At 43.6% G+C, this 26,719-nt stretch overlaps 1 protein-coding gene and 1 long non-coding RNA gene across 2 annotated transcripts; one reads left to right on the top strand and one right to left on the bottom strand.

Annotated features, from left to right (window-relative positions):
* Positions 1-373: 373 nt before the first annotated feature.
* On the bottom strand, positions 374-25,986 carry LOC122466570. The gene is made up of 4 exons (XR_006292198.1): positions 25,925-25,986; positions 15,239-15,337; positions 11,036-11,169; positions 374-2,692 (listed from the first exon to the last, which is right to left on the bottom strand). It is a non-coding gene; the product is annotated as an uncharacterized LOC122466570 (long non-coding RNA).
* Positions 6,337-20,028, top strand: TMEM254 (transmembrane protein 254). The gene is made up of 4 exons (XM_037904044.2): positions 6,337-6,776; positions 9,968-10,071; positions 11,913-11,972; positions 17,314-20,028. Exons 1-4 carry the CDS (start codon positions 6,693-6,695, stop codon positions 17,432-17,434), a joined length of 369 nt encoding a protein of 122 aa, XP_037759972.1. The 5' UTR covers positions 6,337-6,692; the 3' UTR covers positions 17,435-20,028.
* Positions 25,987-26,719: the final 733 nt, after the last annotated feature.

The raw sequence follows: 26,719 nt of genomic DNA, 5'->3' as shown, positions 1-26,719 counted from the left end.
GAATGGGCCCATCTCATCCCCTCTTGTGGAAAAACCTGTGGTAGGAGGCTATGTGAGAGAAAACCTCAATGAGGATTCCCTCACATCTGCTGGTGCTGTGGATTTGCATCTCTCCTCCATTGTGGAACAGGCTTCGGGACTCACCCCTGCAAACCCGGTAATTCCCAGGAGGCCTGGCTAAACCCCAGCAGTCCCACCCCACTTCTCTGGTAAAACAGCCCCTTTGGAGTCACACTACCAGGGACTTCCCCAGCTGTAGCTGCCCTACAGAAAAGATATAACTTGCATTAGATTGTTTTCAGAATTTCTGCAGTGCTGGTGTTGGGGCAGAATGATGTGTTTGCCTATCTCTGCTTCCTCCTCTTCCATGGACCCAAGACCAGCGAAGCATTGGGGGTGGGGGAGGAGGGACACCAGCGTGTCCATGATGGGGGTGACTAAGGAGAAGATCCCTCTGAGAGTGGATCACAGAGTGGAGATGAGGCTATGGAGAGGAACTGCTTAAGATGGTACAAAGAGCATAACTAAGAATAATGGGGTAAAATTAAGAAAGGGAAAAATACTGAATAATGGGGAAAGCTCTGGGTAGTGGGATCTATTAGGCTGTAGAATAATCTAATTCAGGGGTGGAGCCAGAATTTACCAATGTATATTGTATATTGCCAAAGAGCCACAGTAATATGTAATGATTATATACATATATGTATATGTGTGTGTATATATATATATATACCCACACATAATCATTGTATAAGTTGATAATGTATATTTATTATACATTTATAATATACAGTTAATGATAATAACAACTTAATCTTTTACTTAGTGGGACTTCTGGCAATCTTTGCTTGCAACAATTCCCTTGAAGTTTGGTTTGTGTTCAGTTGTACCCACACACAGCAGTTCACTTAAGTGGCTGTTTGTCAAAATGGATCGGTGCTTGGATTTCGCATGTTGGGGTGTTGAGAAAGGAGACTCACAAAGATAGGTCGAGGCAAACATTGAGATTAATTTTAGGGCTGCACCTCTGATGTTGGGGTATTTATCCTTTGGTACAGATTTCCAAAAAGTAAGGGTCCCCTCTGTCTTCTGAACAGATTTCAATCTGTCATCTTCCAAAAGTTCTATTATTTCCACCTGGGATGTTGCTTCCTCAGCAATTAAAGGGGGCTTCAGATAATCGGCTACAGCACTAAATGGGTCAATCAGAAATCTGATTTGAGGTCTTTTCTGCGGCAAATCTTGGAATATTTCCTCAAAACTGTCCTTAAGATCTTTAATCACACTCGTATATCTAGCTGTGCTCCGTTTTAGGAGTTCTGCTGCATTCTCTTTTGATCTGGCTTGAAGTTGTGACATTGAGGGAAAGTGTGTCAGTTCTCCCTCAAGCATTTGTCTGTGAAACTACTGCAGTGTATTCATGAACACAAATACGCCTTGCACTAGATCAGACAGCAACCAGAATTTTCCTTGCAAGTCCACATTTAGTTTATCCAAATGCAGCAGCATGTCTGAAAGAAATGCCAAGTCTAGAACCCACCCAGGATCTGTAAGCTCAGGGTATATTCTGTGCTTCTCCTCCATGAACAATTGCACTGGTTTCAGGAACTCGAAAAAATGGGAAATAACTTTACCTCTCAAGAGCCATTGAACTGCGCAGTGAAATGGCAAATTGTCAGGGGAGTCATCTTCGACCAGTTCTTCAATTAGATTTTGAAATTGTCTGTGATTGAGTGCATTTGAGAGAATGAAATTCACAATGTGGAACACAGGTTTCATGACATGATCAGATTTTGAGATTTTTAGATACCAGTTGCTCCTGATGAATAATACAATGAAATGTCCAAAATTCAGGAAAGCTCTCGTCAGATGTACAAAGCCCTACTAATCCATTCGCAGATCCCCACATGGACGGAGCCCCATCTGTTGCAATGGCAGTGAGCTTCTGTAAAGGCAAGTGGCTTTTCGCAACTACCAACATCAACACCTCCTTTAGATCTCATCCACGAGTTCTGTACTTTAGTGACACGATAGCGAGGCATTCTTCCCTTACACATACAGTCGTCAGACACAGTGTGGACAAATACAGATAATTGAGGTTTATCCTGTGCATGGCACGACTCATCCAAAGTGATGCTCAAATACTCATACTGTTGAAGCTGCAAGTGCAGTTGCGATGCAATGTCACCGTTCAGGTCGGAGATTCTGCTTTCTATTGTGTGGCGTGAAAGCCGCAGGCCAGAAATTTTCTACTGTAGATTCTTGTTCTCTGGTGACAGGACTCAAATCACATCAGTGAGGCACGTTTTTACAACGTTGCCTTCAGAGTAGGGCTTTTTCGCAGAGGCTACGTGCCAGGCCACATCCTAGGAGGCTAACATTACAGTCTGCGATTGGTTGGCAAATCTGGTGAAGAACTGGGCTTCTACATCTGTTTATTTTTTCAAAGTTTTCAGTTTTGAAGTGCGGAGTTTAGAACCTTGTGGGAATTCTTGATCCATATGTGCATGGCTTGAAGTGAAATGATGCTGCAAGTTTGAAGATTTTAACTGATAGATACACATCTAGCAAAGAAGACACATGGTCTTACATTCAACGAAAAAGTACTTATTCTGCCACTCCTGTTGGAAGCATAGATTTTCATCTGCGTATTTTCTTTTCTGTTTGCACTTGCCTTCAATTGTTAGATGGTCTAAGAAAAATTTTGATTAAAAATTTTCACACCAGCTAGTCACTGTGTGCTTTTTCAAGGAGACACTGGTGCCAGTCATGGGGTGCTGGACCCCTGGCTCTATCCCAGGCCCTGCCCCCCACTCCACCCCTACCCTCAAGTCCCCATCTCTGCCTCGCCTCTTCTCACCCCCTCCCCTGAGTGAGCCCTGTCCTCGCTCATCCTCCCCTCCCCCCCGCACCCTCCTGTGATTCAAAAAACAGCTGATCACGGCGGGCAGGAGGCACAGGAGGGAGGAGGAGGTGCTGGGGGAGGGAGGAGGGAGGCTGCGAACCACATCCTCTCTCCCTGCCCCCCAGAGCCTCCTCAATGCCACAAAACAGCTGATCGCGGCGGGCGGGAGGCACAGGGGAGAGAGGAGGAGGCGCTGACTGGGGGGCTGCTGGCAGGCAGGAGGCACTGGGGGAGGGCTGATAGGGCTGCCAGTGGGTGCTGAGCACCCACCATTTTCCCCCAGAGTCAGCTCCTAGTGGGAGTGGCATATTATCTTCTAAACAGCTGCATGCGGCTCCGGAGCCACAGGTTGGCCACCCCTGATCTAATACTAAATTTCTCCCATCCCTAATCCCATGATATAATCAAATGCAAATTCTCTCTGTAAGGAAAGGTAGTACTATGAAGTCAACGGAAACTATAGTCTCTACACCTGTTGCAAAGACAACATAGGGCCTGAATTCCTACCTCAAACTCATGGACCTGTACAAATACAGATTTGAGGTCAGAATCTGGAACATGGTCCTAGCCCTATTAGGAGATTATTAATTGTAATGTCCTCACTAATAATTATTATTTACATGTTCAGAGAACTGTACCAAGATTAAATAATTAACACACAGAGCACTCCTTTGATGGTCCCCATTTCACAAAGGGGGAAACTGAGGTGTGGAAATTAAGTCCCAGATCCAGAAAGGTATTTAGGTTTCTAACTTTCACTGAAATCAGTGGACGTTAGGAGCCTAAGTACATATATGGATCCGTGCCGAGTTGACTTGCCCAGAGTGAAAGCCAGGATATCTACTTACAACTACTTGCTCATTACCCTGGGCCACAATGCTTACTTCAAATCAGATTCACTCTACAATTAATTATCCCAAGAGTGGATTTATGTTTCTATTCAGAAAATCACCTGCAAAATCCAGCCCAGTGGTCTAACAGCAGCACAAGTTCTTGAATTCCCAAGCTAGCAGGAAGACATGTGGCTCTAACCCCAGAAGCCAGGGTGACAGCAAGCTGCATCTGCTCAAAGCTCAAGCTGACACAAGTCTTCCCTAGGGAGCTACATGGAACCCATGTCAGAGGGGAGAGAGAACAGCAACAAGAAGCAGTTGATGGTGGGGATGAACACAATGTGGGATTCACAGGGAATACCCCCCGCATTAAAAATCACCTGCCTGAGCAAATCTGAATATGCAGGTAGACAGGCACTTTGTAAAAAACCTGCCTTTGTTACCAAAGATTTAAGACCCCATGCCCCACCCCAACCCTGGGGCACCATTTCAGATTTGTAGAGGGGGGCACTTTAAGCATGATTCCAGGGGTCACTTAGGGACCTGAAAACTCTAGTTTTTTGGCAGATAATTTAATAATTAGCTGACAGGAGCACTGTCAGCTAATTATATAGGAATTATATAATATAATATATATTCCTAAATATATAGGAATTATATATAATTCCTATATAAAAGAAAGAAAATTAAATATTAGACCCACTCAGCTCTAATACTAACATGTTCTGACATCTTGTGGCAAGTCACTTAAGGGATACTGGTTAGGTTTACAATTTTAATGTATGTTCTTACTTTGTTACTAAGGGGTAGTCTACACTGGCAATGCTAAAGCTAAAAAAAACCTTAAAAAAACCCATTAAAAAAACCAAGAAAGCGCTAAAAAAAACCCACCTCCACGAGTGGCATAGCTCCCAGCACTGAGAGCGTGACTCCCAGCGCTGGTGCACTGTGTACACTGGCGCTTTACAGCGCTGAAACTTGCTGCGCTCAGGGATGTGTTTTTTCACACCCCTGAGTGAGACAGTTGCAGCGCTGTAAATTCCCAATGTAGACAAGCCCTAACTCTGTAGAGAGAGGGAGATTCCATCAGGACTCCTGGGTTCTGGGAAGGGAGTGTGGTCTAGTGGGTTACAGTGGGGGGTCAGATACATCTGGGTTATATATAAGAACATAAGAATGGCCATACTGGGTCAGATCGATGGGCCATCTAGCCCAGTATCCTGTCTTCTGACAGTGGCCAATGCCAGGTGCTTCAGAGGGAATGGACAGAACAGGTAATCATCAAGTGCTTCATCCCGTCACCCACTCTCAGCTTCTGGCAAAGAGCGGCTAGGGACACTTCAGAGCATGGTGTTGCACCCCTGCCAATCCTGGGTAATAGCCATTGATGGACCTATCCTCCATGAACTTATCTAGTTCTTTTTTGAACCCTGTTATAGTTTCTGCCTTCAAAACATCTCCTGGCAATGAGTTCCATGGGTTTACTGTGAAGAAATACTTTCTTTTTTTGTTTTAAAGCTGCTGCCTATTGCTTTCATTGGGTGATGCCTAGTTCTTGTGTTATGTGAAGGAATAAATAACATTTCCTTATTCAATTTTTCCACACCATTAATGATTTTATAGACTCTATCATATCTCTGTTAGTTATCTCTTTTCCAAGCTGAAAAATCACAGTCTTATTAATCTCTCTTCATACATAAACTGTTCCACACCCCAAATCATTTCTGTTGCCCTCCTCTGTACCTTTTCTAATTCTAATATATCTTTTTAGAGATGGGGTTACCAGATCTGTATGCAGTATTCAAGATGTGGGTATACCATGGATTTATATAGAGGCAATTATATTTTCTGTTTTATTATTTAGCCTTTTCCTAATGATTCCTAACATTGTTTGATTGCCACTACACAGTGAGCGGATGTTTTCAGAGAACTAGCCAGAATAACTCCAAGATCTCTTTCCTGACAGTTAGAAGCTAATTTAGACCCCATCATTTTGTGTATATATACTTGGGATTATATTTTGCCAGGTGCATTACTTGGCATTTCTCAACACTGAATTTCATCTGTTATCTTGTTGCCCAGTCAGCCAGTGTTCTGAGGTCCCTTTGTAACTCTTCACAGTCTGCTTTGGACTTAGCTAGCTTGAATAATTTTGTATCGTCTGCAAATTTTGCCAAATTTTGTTTATTCTTTTTTCCAGATCATTTATGAACATGTTGAATAGTACAGACCCTCCCACGGGGGAGGGCGTCACACCACTATTTATTATTTACCCCCCTGCATTCTGAGAACTGCCCATTTAGTCTTAGCCTTTGTTGCCTATCTTTCAACTGGAGCGCCTGGCAATGCTTTCAGGATCATCAAAGGATCTTTAATTTAAGAACAAGCCTTTTGTCACCTTAATCACCATGCCTCTGTTTATAAACAAACTCCCTGCGCCAAGGGCGGAGGCTGGCAGCAGCATGGAACTCACCGCACGCAACAAGCAAGTCGTGCTGCCCTGACGAGTCTGTCTGAGGCTAGGGCATGTGCAGCAAGCAGACCGATATGCATAGAGCGCCTCTACATGGCGCTCTACGCATACAACTCAGGAGCGACAGAGCTCCGGCGAGCTCCCACGCGCCCGGCGCAGCCCCCTCCAGCGAGCCCCGGGGAGCTCGAATGCACCCTGCACCGCCCCGCCCCGCTGGGACGCCAACCGTGCTCCGCAGCGGGACTGAGCTGCCAGCACCAGAGCCAGCGAGGGGCGGGGCTTCTGACAGAGGACCAGCCTCCCCAGCGGAGAGGTTCGAGCTCAGGCCTGATTGTCCTCACTCCCCCCGCCGCCCAAGCGGGAATGGTCTGGTCCGGGTGAAACAGTCCGCTTCCCCCCCTTCACTTCGGGCGACAGTGACGGCGCTCGGCCCCGCAGCCGCGGGGCGAAGCTGTGAGCGGCGCTCGAGGCCAGCGCCGGAATGGCGGCGCCCCCCGGCGGCTATTTCCATTGCGCCAGCCGCTTCTGGATGGGCGTCATCGCCGTCTCCATAGGCTACTTCGCTGTGAGTCGCCGGGCAGTCAGCGGCGGGAGGGGTGTGGGGGCCGGGCTAAGGGGAATGGTGGGGGTGGCGGTTGTGGGGCACGGATGAGGCGGGGGGGGGCCGCTGGGAGCGGATAGGGGGCGTGTTGCAGGCGGTAGGTGAGTATTGGGGGATAGAAGGTGCTGGGGCGGGGCAGGGCTGAGGCGGGGGTGGTGGGAGCTCAGAGAGTGAGGTGGTTGCTTGCATTTATGAGGTGATGAAAAAGAAAACAGCATAAGGGCAGTTGTTTTAGGGGTAGCTATTTTTCCCCCCTCCCCACCTCGTTTGTTTATGCAAGTGGGATATAACCCCCCCCCCAAGAGTTGACAGCAGAAAGAAACTTTGCCAGGAGATGGTGAAGTTGGTAAAGATACCTGAATGGCCGATCAATACTATCATCTACATAAGGCTTGTTTAGAGTAGGGATTTTTGTATGTCTACAAAAAAAATCCCACTCTTGCAAAGAGCAGAGCATCTTCCCCTGCTACCAGCAGCGCACTCTTCTTGTGCACGCAAAGCTCCTGCTACCGTGACAGTTAAACATGCTTAGAGTACATTTAATTGGCGTAGTGTCAAACACCGGTGACCTTGGGAGACTTGTGTACAGTAGCCTTCTGTCCCGTTCTAAATGTAGGAGAGCTGAACCAGTATTACCAACAGTTGGAATAAAAATAAATAAATAAATTGCAGACAGAGGCACCACTGGCCAGATTTTGTACAGAAAAAGGTTCATTCGAACTGAGGAATGAAAGACATAGCTTGTGCACGAAGGAGAAGCACATCCGTCAAAGCTTTTTAAAATAAGCTTTTTAAAATAAAATAAAATAAGTTCAATTTTGAACTGAATGCTGAAGTGAGTGGGGATCCAGCAGGGAATTTGAAGATGGACTGCACATCTTTAAATAGAGAAGAAGGTGAAGCATTGCACTGGTAATGCAAATTTTGAATATGCAGAAGGGGAGACAGGTTTCCAATACTTTAGAATTTCCACATAGTGTAAGCTGAGACAGAAGTGTGTATTGGTAAAACCACTTCTTAACGTGAGTAGAGACCAAAATTACACTTGGCCAATCAGTAAATTGCATGAAAAAAGTGGTGATGGGTTGAGTTTCATTGAGACAACTGCAAGTACCATTATGTTTTGGACTTTTGTTGGCAGATTTAGCAAAGGTCTAGTCCACACTGGCAACGTTAAAGTGCTGCCATGGCAGCACTTGAACGTGGCTTGTGTAGTTGCGGCAGAGCGCTGGGAGAGAGCTCTGCCAGTGATCTTTAAAAACAAAACAAAAAACCACCTTCAGGAGGGGCGTGGCTCCCAGCGCTGGGGCACTGTCTATATCTGCACTTTGCTGCACTCAGGGGTGTGCTTTTTCACACCCCTGAGTGAGAAAGTCGCAGCACTGTAAAGTGCCAGTGTAAACGAGCCCAAAGAGACTAAGGATTGTATGGGCACAGTGACTAAACCAGTCTTATATTTAAAAATGGACATTGGCTACTGTTTCAACTAACACCCAAGAATACTATGGACACGAGAGGGAAAGTTCAGTTTGTGTACTTGACAGCCATTTATGGTCTGTTTCTTTGGTTCCTTCGTACAGTAATTTTCCTTTTGTTTGTATGGATCTTTCCCAAAGCAACAAGCATGAGAGAATTATTTTAAAAAGTTAGATTACTAAGATCAGCAGGAGTGGTTCAGAAAAATACTCTTGAACCACTTCTTGAAATTAGTAGATTTCAAGTTGGCCTTATCCATTTAAAAACTCATTCTGTCCCAGCACTGCACAATTTTAGTCCCTGCCTGCCTGTTTTACCTTTCTTTCCTACCCTCACCCTTCCCCAGTCTTTCCCCCTACTTGGTTGTTGTCTGTTCCCTTCTATTTTGGCCCTGTGTCCCTACCTTCCAGTTCCTCCTCAAAACATTTCTGGGGTGGGAAAAAGTATTGCACTTGCACAACTCAAGCATTGTGCAAGTTCTGACATACTGGTTACCAACCAAAGCTATTGTATAATGATACTGCTGTTATGCTTTCCCTCCCTCCTCCTACGCCTTCAGTGTCTAATCAGCATTTACGGAACTTGGCAAGTTAGATTTTGAACTTTCAATACCACAGACAATTTATCTTGCCTGTCAAACATCATGCATAATTCCTGTCTGTTAATGATTCATTTGGTGCATTTACCATTCATCCCTTCCATCTCCTCAGCCCCTACATCTGGTGTAACTAGCACAAGAAATGCAGTCATAAGCCTGTTTTGCTTGGATCCCCCAGCCTAAGAGCACCTCTTTTGTTGCAGTCATCTTAGAGCAGGGGTGGGCAAACATTTTGGCCCGAGGGCCACATCGGGGTTGCAAAACTGTATGGAGGGCCAGGTAGGGAAGGCTGTGCCTCCCCAAACAGCCTGGCCCACGCCCCCATCTGCCCCCTCCCTCTTCCCGCCCTTTGGCTGCCCCCCTCAGAATCCCCGACTCATCCAACCCCCCCCTGCTCCTTGTCACCTGACTGCCCACTCCTGAGACCCCCCCAACCCTATCCAACCCCCTGCTCCCTGACCCCTATTCACAACCCTGACCCCTATTCACAACCCTGACCCCTGAGAGGCCCCCCGGGACTCCCACGCTTATCCAACCCATTCCCTGACTGCCCCCCGCCCGAACCTCTGCCCCCTCCAACCGCTCTCTGTCCCCTGACTGCCCCCCAGGACTCCCTGCCCCTTATCCAACCCTCTGGCCCCCTGCCCACTTAGCATGCTGCTCAAAGCAGCATGTCTGGCAGCTGCACCAGCCAGCCGGAGTCAGACATGGTGCCACGCTGCCCTACAGGAGCATGCAGCCCCACCGCCCAGAGCGCTGCCTGTGCAGTGGCGTGGCTGCAGAGGAGGGGGAACAGCAGGGTAGGGGCCGGGAACTCAAGGGCCAGGCAGGACGGTCCCACGGGCCATAGTTTGCCCACCTCTGTCTTAGAGGGCTAGTAGCCTGCCTGTTAAGGATGGGGGGAGAAATGGGCAAAGGTGAGAAAATAGCACACGTATGTGAAATCAGCATGTATAAGGGTCCAATTTAATAGCAAGCAAATTTGAGGAGGGATGAGAGGAATCAAATTTAAAGTCTCAAGCTTAATGTTTTCTCCTTAAAGTAAGAATTTTGGGATTACTAAAGTGTATGTTTCTCTTAGTGGGTAGTCTTTTTACCTTCAACAATACCCTACGAGAATCTGGGACAACTTGGCCATTTTACTAAATATTTAGTGGACAACCACCCCAAACTGCTATATAATGGGTAAGTTGGATTTGGAAAGCTAATGTTTTTGCTACTTACATTGTTGTTTCTCCATCTCCACCCCCTACTTAAGATTCCATAATTTAATTTGATAGTTTGTTACATTTTAATGGCTTGTGTTTCACCTCAGTGGAGGTAGGGGTGGTGAAAGTCTAGGTGAATAAAACTTGTTAAGGCCAGTTCCTGTTAATCCTCTCGGGGAGGTGGAGTACCAGGAGCGCTCCAGCCAGGGCACGCTCTACGTGCCTTGCCAGTGTGGACGGAGAGTAAAGTAGAGCTCAAGGCACGTAGAGCGCTCTGACTCCCTGGCTGGAGCGCTCCTGGTACTCCACCTCCCCGAGAGGATTAACAGGTGTTGCGCATTGGCTGAGACGCTCCAGCGTAAACGGGGAGTAACGTTATTACGCACTGATTATGGAAACTCACCATAATCCTTTTAACTGAAGCATTCTCTCTTGTTTTGTTGTGAACTCCGGATGTGGAAGTGCAGTTTCAAAGCTCCCTTTCGGGGGGGCTGTTTATCAAAAAAACAAACACAGCTACTGTTTGCTTTGAATGAGTGAAAGGCAGGCAGGGGGGCTCCGTTTGGAGTGCCGACAGCTAATGTTTGCTTGGGGAGGGGGGGCGTTGGGGTCCGTTCCGCAGGCTGCTTATCTCGTCTATGAGAAAAAAAAGAAACAGCTGCCGTTTGCTTTCAGTGAGTGAGAGAGAGGCGGGGGAGGGAGTGGGGTCTGTACTTACAAGACAGCGTGCTGACAGACTCTCAGCACCCCAAAAACCAACTCTCTCTCCCCCCACGCTCCCTGTCACTCTCCATGCCCCGCATTTGAGAAGCACGTTGCAGCCACTTGAATGCTGGGATAGCTGCCCACAATGCACCACTCCCAATGCAGCTGCAAATGTGGCCACGACAGTGCGGTGGCAGCTGTCAGTGTGGACAGACTGCAGTGCTTTCCCAACTCACCTGTATAAAGGCGGGCTTAACTCACAGCGCTGTACATCTGTAAGTGTGGCCAAGGCCTCAGTATCTAGATAAAAATTACTCTGTGTGCCTTGGTGTGTTGCTTCAGATGCCAGATTGGTATCCACAGCTCCTAACTGGAACAAGGCTACACATTAAAATTGGTGGTGAACAAATACTACAAGTTCAGAAAAGCATGTATCTGGGCACCAATATACAAGAGAAGGGCACATTACAAGAGCATATCAACACAGACCAAAACGATTTCATAGACCTGTTTTTAGAAGGGCTTTGTTAAAAGCTTCAAATTGCTTCATCATTACTCCACTTTGAAGACTGACCACTTTTGACTCATTTGAAAAGCTAGTCTTTTCTTAAATGCCAAATTAGGCATGTATTTGATCTCTTCATACCACCTGTTTATAAACTAAAGCTAATAAAACTTCTAGTAACTATAAATCCAATGAAAAGCTGACCATTTGACTTCTCTGGTACTTGGATTGCACCTCTAATAAATACAAGGCTAAATTCTGTAGTGAGGCAAGCGTGTATTGTCTTCACTGAAAGTTGAGCCTGATACTGTACTGTAGGATTTGGCTCAGTATCTGCTATTTCACAAATATACCATGAAAAGTTTTGGATGAATACCAGGTGCTTTAGGTGATGCACTGTACCTGAACTTCATAGCTTGTCCTTAGAATACAGTTAAGAGAGACGCTGCCTCTTGCCCTTAGACTACAAACGTATCTGTCTTCTAGAAAAAGCAGAAAGCTAGCTTCTCTATTTCTTAAATATCTTCTTTCAATCTTTTGCATTATGGTCACAGTGTGGTCCTAATTTTCAACAACATTAAAACTAATGTGTGTGCTTATCTTACCAGGTTTTGGCTTGCCTGGGGAATTCATATAGCTGAAGCATTGTACAGTATCAAGTTATGCAAGTAAGTTGTTTGTGTGTGGTTTTCTAAATTCCTCTCTTAGATTTTATGGCCAAGATTTAAATTTAAAAAAAAAAGCCTAAAAAGGTAAATATGAGTTTAGGAACCTAACTTCAGGCACTGTTACTGAGGGGAATTTGGGAGGAAGAGTTCATCTCCCATGTGGTGCTGTGATATTTCAGTTAGCCATTTAAAAAACAAATTTCAATTCTGCCAAGTCTATCAGTTTAAGCATTTTTTCTATTACATTTAAACTTTCACAATTGAGCAAGTCTGTGGATTTTAAACATTTTTTTTATTTTTATCAAATTAAGTTTTCAGTTGTGGGAAATTGAAAAGTATCAGAATTTTTTAATGAGCGGCATTGAGATTCAAAACATTAAAGCCTTATAACCCTTAACACTAGTTGTCAAAATATACCAAGTAAATAAATATCCGTAAACTGAGTTCTCAAGCAGCATTTTTCTTACTTATCTGCAAATTTCAGTTATTATTGATTAAAAGTGTTTTTATTGGTCTGTGTGTGTTTGATTAAATTGGTGTTTACTGACATTTACTGATTAATCTTTCCAAATCTAACTATAGTGCAGAGTGCTATAGAAAAGAGTCATATCGACAGGTAGAATAAAAACAATTCTGGTAAGTCTGGAGAGGAGGGGTCAAGGGAGCCCTTGACACCTGCCCCTGCCCCTCTCCCCCTTTCCATCATTTATACTCTTTCCCTTATGAGAGAAGAGAATCTGGATGAAAAGAGTCCAAGATGGCCCGTCTCTCCGGCAGTCTTTCTGGATTCAGCTCTATGAGCATGGTCTATCAGAGTCTATTACCACCTTAGTGGGGCCTACCTTCTGCCCCTCTAGGGACTTACTGCTTTGCTGCCAGTTAGGTCAGTTGAAAAGGCAATGGTCACAAGCGGCAGTATCTGTTGGCAGCAGTCTCTGAAGTGGAATAGCCTTCTTCCTGTTCATTGCCCCTTCCCCTTTTAAGCTCCTTCCCCTCCAGGATGGACAAGCCTTGCAGGTTTGCCTCCTTAGTGCTAAACAGGCCCTGAAGAGCTGGTTGATCTCCCCTACACCAGAGTAAGGACACGTCCCTTCACATAATTTCAAATATTAAGACCAAATTAGGGGCTTTTCTTTAAATAGATCTCAAAGATAAACAAAGATAAATAAGATTATTGGCCTAGTGTATGGGAGAGAAGCTGTAGATTTGAAATATTGATTTTAGTAAGCTTCTTGATACAGTCTCACACACCAGTGTCATAAGCACATAAGGAAATGTGGTCAGGATGAAATTACTTTAAGATGGGTGCACAGCTGTCAAAAAGACCATGCTTAAAAAGTAATCAATGGTTTGCTGTCAGACTGGGAGGGTGTACCTAGTGGTATTCTGCAGGGATCTCTCCTGGTTTAGGTACGATTCAGTAATGACTAGGACAATGGAGCAAAGAGTATGCTTATAAAATTTGCAGATAACACCTGGGAGGGGTTGCAAGCAGTTTGGAAGACAGGATTTACAGGACCTTGACAAATTGGAGAATTGGTCTGAATTCAACAAGATAAAATTCAATAAAGACAACCACACTTAAGACGGGGGTTGGAGACAGGGGAAAATCAAATGTACAGCTACAAAATGGGGAATAACTTGCTGGCTGGCAATAGTGCTGAAAAAGAACCTGGGAGTTACAGTGTACCACAAATTGAACAAGTCAACAATGTGATGCAGTTGGAAAAAAGTTTGTACTCTGGGATGTATTAATAGAAGTGTTGTATGCAAGACGAGGGTAGTAATTGTTCCACTCTCCTCGGCACTGGTGAAGCCTCAGCTGGACTATTGTGTCCAATTCTGGGTGCCACACTTTAGGAAAGATGTGGACAAATTGGAGGGAGTCCAGAAGAGAGCACCAAAGATGATAAAAGGTTTAGAGACGCTGACCTATGAGGAAAGGTTAAAAAACTGGCCATGTTTAATCTAGAGGAAAGAAGACTCAGGAGGGAGACCTAACAGTCAAATCTTATAAAAAGAAGACTGTAATCCATTATTCTTCTTGTCAGCTGAAGGTAGAACAGGCAGTAATGGGCTTAATCTGCAACAAGGGAGACTTGGGTTAGATATTAGGAAATACTTTCTAACCATAAGGATAGTTAAGATCTGCAATAGGCTTTCAAGGGCGGTTGTGGAATCCCTATCATGGAAGATTTTTAAAAACAGGTTGGCCAGACACCTGTCAGGGATGGTCTAGGTTTACTTGGTACTGCCTCGGCTCAGGGGGCAGGATCTGAGGACCTTCCAGCCCTACATTTCTGTGATTCTGTAAAATAACTTCTCAGCATCTTTGTCATCAATAGAGCTGATACATCTTGTGAAAAATGCGAGCGTGGGGCTCGGTGGGACTAGGCTGCCACCTAGTGGTGTTTTGTGAAGTTAGAAAGTGTATAAAGTATCAGAGGGGTAGCCGTGTTAGTCTGGATCTGTAAAAGCGGCAAAGAGTCCTGTGGCACCTTATAGACTAATAGACGTATTGGAGCGTAAGTGTATAAAGGAATTCTGGAATATAAGGAATTCTATTTGCATCAGTCACAGGGTCCAGAAGTTCAGCCCTACTCAAACAAACATGTATATGGCTCAGGAGTAAAAGATTGTGAAGGTTCTACAGTCAGAGTAATCGTTCTTATGTTCACTCTGAACCCCATGTTGATCAGCAATACTTTTGAAACTTAATACTTTCAACTGATTTTTTAAAAACTTATTATGTAACTCTTCTGCCAAGTTGCAGTCTTGCTTTCATCTTGGTTCATGTGTACTGGGAAAGGGAAGGACAGTCTCATGCAGTGTTCTGGAAACCTACACATGCTCTTCTTCCACTTGTCACAGGCTGTCTGGCACTCCTTATTCAGACAAAACTTCAAAGTAAATAGTGCTTTTGTTTTGTCCATGTAACGATTGCTGGATATGGCCCTCAGATTATTTGTATTTGGAAAAAAAAAAATAAGTTGTCCTCAGTTGATTTAATTAAAAGTAGAGTATGAAGTGATGCCTATTTGCAGTTATATAACTTCCCAGTTTTAAAAGGTAGAAAGGGCAGGCTTCTCTCTCTGTTAAAAATACCTAAGATTATGCACAAATTTACAAGAGCATCTGCCTGATGTCAGACATAGTAGGTATGACAACCCCTTCTAGGTTTTGCACCCTACAGGAAGCACTTAAGTTTAATAAAACATTAGTAAAATGTGAAGTGCTATGAAGAGGAAGAAATAGAGAGTACTTACTTAACACCTTGTTTCTGATAAGCCTCTGCTCACGCAGATGCTGTTAATATCGTTCCAATGATATGAACATCCACTTTCCAGTAGTACTTGTAGACATTACTAAGGAGACAGGAAATGAAATGGAACAGTTAACTCTCATTGAGGGTAGAAAGTATTTGTTTGCCTATAATATACATACACACACTTTTTGCAAGAGTGTAATCTTGCATAAGCAAGTTGCAGTATTTGAAAAACTGTCAATGAATGCAGAAAAAAGTCAGGAACGCTAAAGCCCTGTTTGGACTACAAGGGTATAGAGCGAGTGTGTTTTAAACACTGGCTTTCTTTACAGTAGGTACTAAAAACATGTTCACAGGTATTAGCTAACACATTTGCTATCTGCTCATCTTCCTCATCTAGACAGGGCCCAACAGTATAAATAGGATTAGGATATTTTTGTTGAAATTGGTAGAGGAAGCACCAAGTAAGTTGAGGCAGTGTGTATAGTTAAAGCTTCCTCTATTACACATGTTAAATCAGAACTTGAGTCTAGCCCATCAGCTATTTTTATACCTCCAATAATGAGCTTTTCACTTAGTTCCTGACCAGTTTGTCAGGAGCTTTTGTGTCATTATCTATTTACCCTTTCCCCACTCATTGTAAGGAAGGGCAGAAAAAAGTTAGAGCTTCACATTTTTGGGGATTGTTTTTTAATGAATCTCAGTGCACTCCCAGACTTAGTCTACAGTGACTTAAAGCATATGCTAGTTCTCTTGACACTATTAGCCTTACGCTCTTGGAAATAGCTGCAGCGTGGGAAGAAGCCATTTTTCTGATGGTTTCACCAGTGAAAGTTATGATTTCCAAAGCAATAGCACCTGATGGGGGAAGGAGAGGGTTGGAGACTTGTCTTATTCCTTAGACTAACTAGCAGGTGTGCTTCCATCAGTAGCAAGCGCTGGCTAGTGAAGAATAGGCTTTCAGAATGTTTGTGGAGCAGTGAAGTCTGCTCCAGACCACACTCCAGAATTTGATCCTGTACCAGATTATCTCTCTTCCTCCTTGCTGCCGTATGGAGAAACACCAACATAGTTAGCCAACCCTGCACCTGTTGAGGTCATGGATCTTTTAATGAACATTCAAGAGGTTAAGTTAGCGTTAAGTGTGCCTTGTGTGTTGATTTTGTTTGAATTTACCTTGGAAATGTATAGTCGGTACAAAAGTTGCAAACTTTTTAATTAATAGACAGTTGAGAAAACTACTCCAGTGTAATCTCAATGGATCTGGGTTAGTATTGCTCCCTCTACACTGTGATGTACTGTTCTTGGAATTGCTAACTATCACTGTGCAGCCCATTTCTTTAACTGACAAAGTAGCCTGAAATCATTACATAAAGCACTGAAAAGCATTAGTCTGTTTAGCTAATAGTGTTTCCACAGAATCAACTTTCCACATGCAAATCAGCTGTTCCATATGAAAAAAGTTTCACACTGTTTAAGAAACATGATCCCTGTTATTGCTGCTAAGTCTTATCTGTTCACATTATTAACTCATCACTGCCCCTGAAATTCCTGCTTCATAAGATAGCAAAAGACGAGGTCTGTGTGTAACTTTAATTTGCTGTCTATTCTCCAGGCTGCCACTGTGACTGAAAAGCTCTTTCCATAGTGAAAATACATTAATAAACTCTGTATCATGTAGGGATTTGCTTAGCATACTGTACTTGACTTCATGATTACTTTACACAAGTAATGCCAAATGTCTCATCCCCATGCTTATTTTGCACTTCAGTATATACAGGAAATGAGGCTTAGGCTGTACATAATGTTAACATTGACAGTATCAATAACTTGAGTTAAAATGTCAGAAAAACATGTCTAGTGATCGTGATTAACAAGTCTTCATTAGTAGTACAGAGGACTGTGTTAAATGGAGGGTAAAAGTTGAGCCTCATTACTAAACATTCCTCACATCAAGGTGCTTTGAACTGTAAACCTCAATTAATATGATCAGTCTTGCGTTAGATCCATTTCACAGTCCACTTTTATGGAGAGCATATAGTATGTTAAATAAAATCTAACTTTGTTTTACTGCAGGACCAAAGGCATCACTGACAGCTCTGTTCAACGTCGATGGTTCATCCAAACCTTCCTCTTTGGTATAGCTTCTCTCTCCCACCTGCTAGCCTACAAGCCTCCGCCTAAGAAGCGGAGATAAAGGATTGGGAAAGAGGCAAATGAGGCGAATATATTTCAACCTTGTTCTCAGAAAGTGGATCCACCGTATGTGTTTAGTTGCTGTGAATGATCTAAAATGCATTTCCTGTTATGTGAGCCAGTGCACTCATGCCAAGGCAGTCTTGTGGTATCACAGCTATTATTAAATGCCTGGTTTGAGATATGGGCTCACTTGATAGCTCAAGAAATTAGTACGGGAACATGGAGCATCTCACTTTGTGATTGCAAAATTCAGTCCAGATTGGGTCAGAGACCAAATATCACTGCCCTCAGTTTGTTGTTTAATGGCCTATATCTAAAGCTACAATTTTGTCACGGAGGTTGCAGAAGTCACGGATGGCAGAGGGCCACAGGTGACTCGTGGGAACGACACAAAGAGGCGCCAGCTAAAGGGGAGGACGTGTCCTCCCCATGTGACTCCTTGCCGCCCCTAGCCCAGGCCCCTGTGTTCTCCCCGTCCCACATTACCCTTGGGTGGGAGGGGTGCAGGCTCTGTCCTGCTGTGCCAGCTCCCCCTGGCATGTTCAGCTGCTCTTCCTGGCAGCCAGGCCCCAGAGCCACTCCCAGATGCTGCCTGGTGCAGGACAGCAGCTGCCTGGGAGAGTGCCTGGCTGCCGTGAAAGGTGTCTCCCACCCAGGCTTGGCTTCTGGGACAGTGGCTGAGCGAGTCGGAGCCCCCCCAGCCCGCTCAGAGTCAGCTCCTGCCCCCAGAAGCTGAGCCTAGGCGGGGGGCAGCCTGCTGCTGCCACAGGCAGGTGCTCTCCCAGTCAGCTGCTGCACTGCAGCAGGCAGCGTGGCTGGAAGAGGAGAGGCTCTGGCTCCGCCTCTTCCCTTCCAGCTCTGGCCCCGGACCTGCTGCTGGGGGCACTTGACCCAGCTGAAGGGGCACTTGGCCCTCTGTGCTCCTACCACAAGTCGCCCCTGTGGGGGGGCCCCCCTGGCTCTCAGCCACGGAGCTCCCAGCCGGCCAGGAGATCCTGGAACTCTGAGCCATAGATGGTGGGGGCCCCTGGAGTGCCGAGCTGGGGACCCTGCAGCTGCCCCATTGCTGTGGGGGACCCCAGGGCCCCAGCAATGATGTGTGCTGGACCCTTTTCCCTACCCATTTTGTTATAGATATTTTTAGTACAAGTCAGGGACAGGTCACAGACTTCCGTGAATTTTTGTTTATTGCCCGTGACCTGTCCCTGACTTGCACTAAAAATATCCATGACAAAATCTCAGCCTTACCTAGATCATGTGTTCAGTTTGCTTCTTACTGAAAACCACAATTCCTCTCCACTCCCACCCAAAGAAAACCCCACCACACTTGTTGGCAATAGGGATTAAGTCAGAACTACCCTTTTTTTGGTAGTTGTTTTTCTTCCACATCAGCAGAGAGACACTTTACTTACGTAGTGTGGAGAAGTCTCTGCCTGTTCTAGGTTAGAACTGTTTTCCCAGGCTTTCAATAAACAATTTTCGCCAACATTTTTGGTTAAAATTCCACCTACATGTTTTTCTCTAGTTCAGTCTTCCCACATCAGAGGGCAATGTCCCTAAGTTGCAGGAACACTAACAAGTGGCCTCATTGTACAGGATGATGTGCAATGATCTGAGCCAGAATATGTAGTGAAGCAATTTACTCTGTTAATTTAAGGTGACAGAGAACTTGTTGATGTTACTAAGTGCAGCTATTTTCTGACAGACTGATTAACAATACATAGAAGTCGGATACAATAGAAGTTTTAGAAGGTTAATTAGAAGGATTCCTAGATAACATTTTCTTATCTCAAAACAGAAGTCTTTTATATCTACTGTTACTGTAATGAAGTATAATTAACTTTTTAACTAGACGTTAATGCACTGGACCAAGAGACTCTGTATTATGCAGTTCCCCAAATATAAGGAGTAAAATTCTGCTCCATTTTTCTTAGACCACCTCTAATAAGTAGTCAATTTGTCTGTGGTTTGACAGCTTTCACTCTACTGTACACTATATATCTGTCTATTGTTGGACATTTCAGTAATATTAAGAGATTGAAAATGTGTTCTGTCATGTCTTAACATTGCTCCAAAGGAGCACGACCACTTAAAATATCTGAGCTGCTAAATTCAAAGTATTTTGGGGGGGAAAGACTCCCTGATAGCTCTTACATAAATGGAGAGAGCAGTTGCCAGCCCCCTTGCTGCAGTAGTGGAGTCACCATGAGTAATCTTAAATACCTTAGGCGGTGCCTACATTTGCCTGTGAACCAAGGCTGCCAGATCTCTCAGTGCTGGCACTGCCCTTTTTAAGCAGTTAGTAAAGGGGTGCAGAGGCTTCATTCAAGCACTAGAGCATAGAGAATTAACTTCTTGACAAATTCTGCTCTAAGTGTAAAGGTATATAAGGCACACCTGAAGAGTTAAGAGGCAGTTTAACAACAACAGTCCTGTGCTGTTAAGAGTAAGAGCATCTAGGAGGGTATAGGGCCATACCTAGTACTAAAGAACAGGGTGTGAGAGCACAAGCTTTGCTTCTTTTCTGTAATCCCCCCACCCCTTTAGAACTTCTGATCCTTGAAACCTAAAAATAAAGAATAGAAAGAAAAAGCTGTCTTGAGACTTCTACTTTTGTGAACTGACAAAGTAGGTTAACCAGACAAACAAACAAAAAATATGAACAAATACCTATATACCCAGTGTAAATACTCACTGTGAACCACAGCTGTCTGAAATCCCCATTTAACATATGCTTTTTTTTAAACATACCTAGACACACACACACACACAAAAGATTTCTACACACTTTCGATGCCTGAGAACTAGTTATTAGACTGGGGGACAGAGATTACAACCTCTCTAAAGCTACAGTTAATCATGGCAGAACTGGGAATAGAACACAGGAATCTTAACTCTTAAGTTCCCTGTTCTAGCCACAGGTCAATATTCCTCATTCTCTCCATATCTAAAAATGTACACAGTAGTCCAGCATACTGTGTAAATATCTTTATTTTCATGAATTCCAAGGAAGATTCTTTTAGTTTAAACAATCCTATGGGTCTGTTAAATACTTTGTTGACAATTTAACAAGTTTTATGAGCCATCAGAGAATGGTAGGCAGGGAGTTGTCTGCCAATCCTGCATTGTGTTGCTGTCATGAGGATATTAGAGAGAGAATAAGTCCTGCCTCAGACAATTAAACTCCTGCTGCACTATGGTAAAGGCTCCCTGGAAACATGCAGAGATAGTCAACATTGCATAATTAGTTAAAGTAGCCCGTAACTATAGATAAGGCCCCAGATATATAGATGGGTATTTTTAACAATGGCAAGTGAAGCAGGCATCATTACAAATCCATCCAACTACCAGCTTAAAGCACTCGCAGTGCTGTTAGCAGAGGTGTGCCAGCAAGGTTTTCACAATAAGGCAGCGAAGCAGTAAGCTACATTGGGAGTTGATAACCAGTCTCTTGTCCCTTCTAAGAAACCCGAGAAGTAAAGAAAGGGACACTAAGAGCTCCTCATCACCAGCACCATCTCCTACTGCTAAGAAAAAGGTTTAAAATACAAGAGGGAGAAAATTGACGAGAAAGAGAAATGGAGACGATAGAGTCAGACCCAGGATAGAGACAAGAGGATGGGCTCTTCCCTGAGGAAAAAACAGCATTATGAAGGGTCTTGTATACTTTAGGTCAATATTTAGACATCACAGACAAATGGCTCATCAGCAGGACCGCTTCATTGTTTTCAAAACACCATGTGTGCACACACACAGTGCCAAAGAAATAACAATTTGGATAGGATTTTCAAAAACGGCAGGTACTTAGGATATTGGGACTTACCCTGTTTCTCCATACCGTACAGACTAATCTCTCACAGCTAACTACATCCTAGTATTAAGGGTTGCCCCGTGCGTCCTTTCAGCAAGATATGGCTGCCAATCCAAGGGGCAAGCCTTCATTTTACTGTTATAATCCTTTTGTTTCTTCAAGTTCAGCGTTGTTAACATATTTATACCTTTACCCCACAGTTGAAAGGAACAATCACTTGCTCATAGTTCTGTTTATACTCAGATTCTGAACACAAGTCCTGATTCTTAGTTTATCCTTGCACTTGGGGCAGGAACTCCCTAATGCAAACCCTATATTTTGTGGCAGCTGGTGAACTTTGCAGCCTCTGATGTAGGTTACAGTTTAGTTAGTTACTGCTCTAACTTAGTGCCCTCTGACCATGCCTCCTCACCACCTACAACACCCCCGTACACCAGTGGGGGTGGGAGTTTGCCAGAATGGAGCCCTTGTGCCAGCTCCTCATGAGCTAGAGGCCTTCAGCACAGAGTGGCATAAAGGTGCCTTGGTGCTACTCCAAATCAAACCCACAACTTATGCTCATTACAGCTTTTGGCTACCAGTCACAGTGAGGTGGGCATGCTCCCAAGTGCAGCTCTGCACAGCTATCTTTGTAGTGCTGGGAGCTAGGATGCAACCTCTTAGGAAGGACTGGTGGGTTTATCCTTTCAAAGGAAGGAAAGAAACAGGCAAGAAAAATCTCACCACAGAATAAGAAAACAGTACTGTGAAAAATATATTCAGGTGATAACTAACTAAGCGATCTTTGCTAATGGGCACTGTTTTGTTTTGTTTTTTTAAAAAAATATTCTAGATTTTTAAAGGACATTTTTCATTATTCAAAAAATATTCTCTCCACATTCCATTGCTCATGCACTTTGGGCTGGTGCCATTGATTTTGTTTTAATAGGAAAAAGAGCCTTGAAACATTTGTTGTTTGAAAAATTACAAATAGTTTACATGACTCATGAACTTTGCAGATTAACAAGAGGGTGGTGGTGAAGATATACGATGGATGTTTGGATCTACCAACAGTGTCCTGCAAGTTTTCCACCAATATAAATACACCCCAGTATTAATCTATTCACAAAAGATTTTAAAAAAATAGAATTGATAGCAGACCTGATTCCAAAGCCTGTTAAATCATGGTAAAACTTCCATGGAGTTAACAGGCTTTAGATCAAGCCCAGTTTCCATTTCTTTTCTGGGCTAGTTAAGCCCCATAAAAGATAGGAAAAGAGTCACAATTATTTCGGCTATGATCTCTGAAAGTCAAATTTTCCAGGGGGTATTGTAGCGCAATAATGACAAAAACAATAGTTTGTTTTATACAAGTGAATTCCATTAATCCAAAATGGCATGGATATTTATCACATAATTGGGTAGTCGGATAAACCGAAGTGCTATTTTTAGTTGCGGATTCACATAGCTTCTCAGCCTTATCACTAAGATGTGGTATAAGTGCAGTTTCACTGATATGAGGGGAAAACTGAATAATGCTGATGCTTGCTTCATATTTATACTTTCTTAAAAAGATCAAAATTCAACTTTAGTGTTAAAAACTTTAGAGTTTTTGTTGCCATTCTGCCAACCTGCTGTTGAAACCGTAACAGCCTTTCAAATACAAAGCCATTGATTAGTGCCAAAAGGCACTATGAGTCTAATTGACAAGCTAGTACAAATTCATTAAATACATGGGGGACACACTGTTCATTTGGGTAACTAAGCTGTAGGGATAATTGAAATTCAGATAAATGGAATTCACCTGCAGAGCACTTTTCCCCTCCATAAATTTCTAATCCCTTTACAAAAGAGGATATAATCATTCCCATTTTACAGGTGGGGAAACTGAAGCATGGAACAGTGACAAGATTTGCTTAAGGTCACACAGCAGGTGCGTGGCAGAGCAGGCAATAGACCTCAGGTCTCCTGGTTTCCAAATCTGTGGCCTAACCAGGAAAAGTATACTCACTGAAGTATACATTTTGCAAATTAAACTAAAGTACCTGGAAGTGTTTTTAAAGCAGTCCTTTTAAAAAATAGGATTAAATGAAGACTTTCTCCCACCTGCACAAGGTCTCACACTTCTTACCACATACAGAGTAGAGAATTACAAAGAGAAATCTCACAATTGAGTTCAGCTCAGCTTCACCCAGGTTGTGGAGGAGGGCACTGAAGAGAAAAACTTTATTTTCAAACCCATTTGACACTGAAGTATATGGAGAAATCCTGCTTGCCATCTGGGCTTTCAGTACGCTGCCCAGGGCAAAATGCCAAGAGCTGTGTTAATGAAACAGAACCAATATAAAATCTCCTGGGGACAGTTGCCAAGAGACTCAGAGATGGCTGCCTCAGCAGTGGCCTGTTCTGTGTAAGCAGGTCAGACTAAGAAGAGTTAGTTTGTCCGTCTTGCACCAGAGATGAGCAGAAATTAAGTGATGCAAGTACTTATCACTCACAAACCACTCTGCATGCTGGGTTTGTTCAGTAATCAAATTTTCTTAGAATTAAAACAGCAGGGACGGAAACTTTCCAAGCTCTTAAAAGTAACTTTCACTTCCAAGTAGCTTTATGCCATTTATGCCATACGCTCCCACAAAGCATATCTCAGAGTAAACCCCACAGCCAGGTCAATGTGCTCAGTAAACAGGTGCTTACATGGCTAGGTTGTAATGCCTTATTTAACTGAATGAGTTTTGTTGTCAAGCTAGGTTGCGAAATAGGATGCCATAATCAGAATCCTGGGAAAGAGGAAAGCTCAGAAGCCTTGCTCTGGACCTTTCTTATAAGGTCAGCTAAACATAGATGCAGTAAGAAGCATGCCATCTGCTTCTAGAAGACTTCCTGATGCCTAAAAGATAGGGCTGAACCTTGAAAACACTCCTGAATAGCTTCTTGATAGAGACGCTAGATCATACCAGATTTTGTCTCTTTTAGGGCCTGACCTAAATCCTACAAAAGACAGCAGGAGTCTTTCTATTGACTCCATGAGGCTTTGGATCAGTCCCTGAGGGTTCATTCTGTTGTTAGGGACATTTTATTCGTCTTGTGGTTGATGAAGGAGTTCCTGATTGATTAATGACAAGGCCCTCCTTGATGTCCCAGAGCACATCACCAGTCCAACCATTCCTTAATACCCAGGTACAATGGAGCCTAGGAAGCTTACCTAAGAACTCTTGGTGATTTGCTAAGGAAGAGGCTGAAGCTATCCGCAGCTGTTTAATATATTAGGGCACAAATCAGTGAATACGTATGGTGGGAAAAGTGCCATAAATATTCCTAAACTACATTTTAAAATCTTACTCTATGACATTTAACTTGGAACCACACAACCACACTTATTTTCCAGTCAGCATGAGATGAGCTCACGCTTGACTACATCTGCCAGAAAAATATTCCAATTGATCTTGGATTTGATCTGTCTTTCTTGTTTTTCTCCTTCTTGCCTTCTCTGCTTATCTTAAAATTTTGGATTTTCTTCCTTCCAGGCTCATGGCTAACATTCAGCACTGTGATATGTAAACAATGCTTTACTTCCTCTAAATTGCAGTATGTTTATTGATCTCGTGTTTACATGTAGGATTATTAGCTGTAGTTACAATTATTTGTCAACTAGTGGTATATCAACATAAATTTGGGCAAAGTGTTTTTAAAAAGAGGATGTTGATCTAATGATATTCTCTTACATTGCAAAAGTAAGAACTGTAATCAAACAACATGGTATGTAATGGGAATCAAAGCTTCACAAAGACGACAGTTTTTTAGACTGGTCCTTCACTATCACACTTTTCCAAAAATGTTCTCTGTTTGGGTAAAATGCTGATCTCACCAAAGTAAGGAGCAGTAAGCACATTTGCTTTAGTACGACCAGGATTTGGCTTTCTGGGCCAGATCCTCAGCTGGTGTAAAGTAGCATAGTTTCACAGAAATCAGTAGAGCCACACCAGCTGAGGATCTGGTCCATTTGCACGTAGCTTGCTAGCACCCACAACTCTGGCACTATTCCAGTTATAATTGCAAGAGTGAAATGTCTTTACTGGTCACCTCCCACTGGTGTTAGCTCAACAGATATAAAGGTGTTGCAACATTTATGGTTTTTCTTGCAAACAGAAGTGGCCTTAAATAACATAGATTGAGTTCCTCTTGTGTTTGTCATGCTGTTGACAGCCTCAGCATATGATCCATGTCCTGCTAGTTTAGCCTGTCTTATCAGTATCATGGGGTTTTTTCCAAGTCTGGAGGCCCAGCCCCAGACAAGGGCTGTGTAAACAGCACAAGTGATTATTTTCTTCCTTCTTTTCACAAATTGAAATGAAGATGAATAATAAAAAAAAAAAGTTCATTTACAAGCCTTATTCAAAATATAAAGTGGTTTGCATATCTGTAGAAAGGACTGGACTATGCAGCTCACTTGAGAATACTGCATCTTCAAATAGAGATTTCATTTGACTGAAGTGTAGTCTTGAGCCAAATTCTACTGTGGAGATGTGGCCTTCCCGCAAACGATAAGATCTTATTAGCAAAGAGAAGAGAAACCTCTTTTGGGGAAAGAGATCTGATTATTCATTATCGAGCCAATGCAAAATGAAGTCTTTTCCTAGAGACCCCTCAAGTAAACACATTTAACAATAATTATATAAGCAGTCTAAAAGTACATACCTTTGGCATATTCCTGCAGGCAGTGAAGGAACAGTCCTCTTACTAACAGCCTGAGACCTTAGAGACAGCTCTCTTTGAGATACAGGTGTAGCTGATTTAACCCCTTCTTCTGACGGAACTCCCCTGGGTCCTGGCTTCCCTCTATTCCCTAGGGAAACTCAGATGCAGCGGTGCTATGACTATAAAGTCATAAGATCTCTTTTAGATCTTGAAGGCTCTGTACTAGCTCTGACTGGGGACAATTTGTGTATGCAGCTCTCTGTTGTCTGCAAAGGCCGAGCAAACACTGAATACATCAAGCAGTAGAGAAAGTGCTTTTATTCATCTCCACAGCCCGGCTGGGAGGTATGTACAGCTGGAGCAGGGGTGGCAAGGAAAGACCTGAGCAGCAGTGCAGAGGATGGAATGGTAGGCTTGGTAGGACTGAGCCTGAGTGAGATGTCAGAGTTCTTGTGGAGCAGGTTGACAGGAAAGTGAACGGTTGCAATAAGAGATCTCAGCATGTGTGGGGAAGGGGTAGGGAATCAACTGATTGGGGAAAGGAGAGAATTGATGGATTGGAGCTAGAGTCATACTAGATGGAGCCAGAGGCTGGGTTGGTGGGAAAAGTGGACTACTCCCCAGCAGATGGTGTGGGGAAAGATTTATTTGGGAGCAGAGGGTGGACAGGGATGATTAATTATTTGGAGATGCTTTTGAGATTAGGAAGGAAGAGACAGATGAATTGGGTAATTGAACAGGTGGAGCTGGGTGAGGCAAAGGACAGATGGAAACAAATGCTGGATGGATTGATAG

Source organism: Chelonia mydas, chromosome 7 (assembly GCF_015237465.2).
Source record: "Chelonia mydas isolate rCheMyd1 chromosome 7, rCheMyd1.pri.v2, whole genome shotgun sequence".
Lineage (NCBI taxonomy): Eukaryota > Metazoa > Chordata > Testudines > Cheloniidae > Chelonia > Chelonia mydas.
The sequence above is the reverse complement of the archived record's forward strand: the minus strand, read 5'-3'. Positions and strand labels throughout refer to the sequence as shown.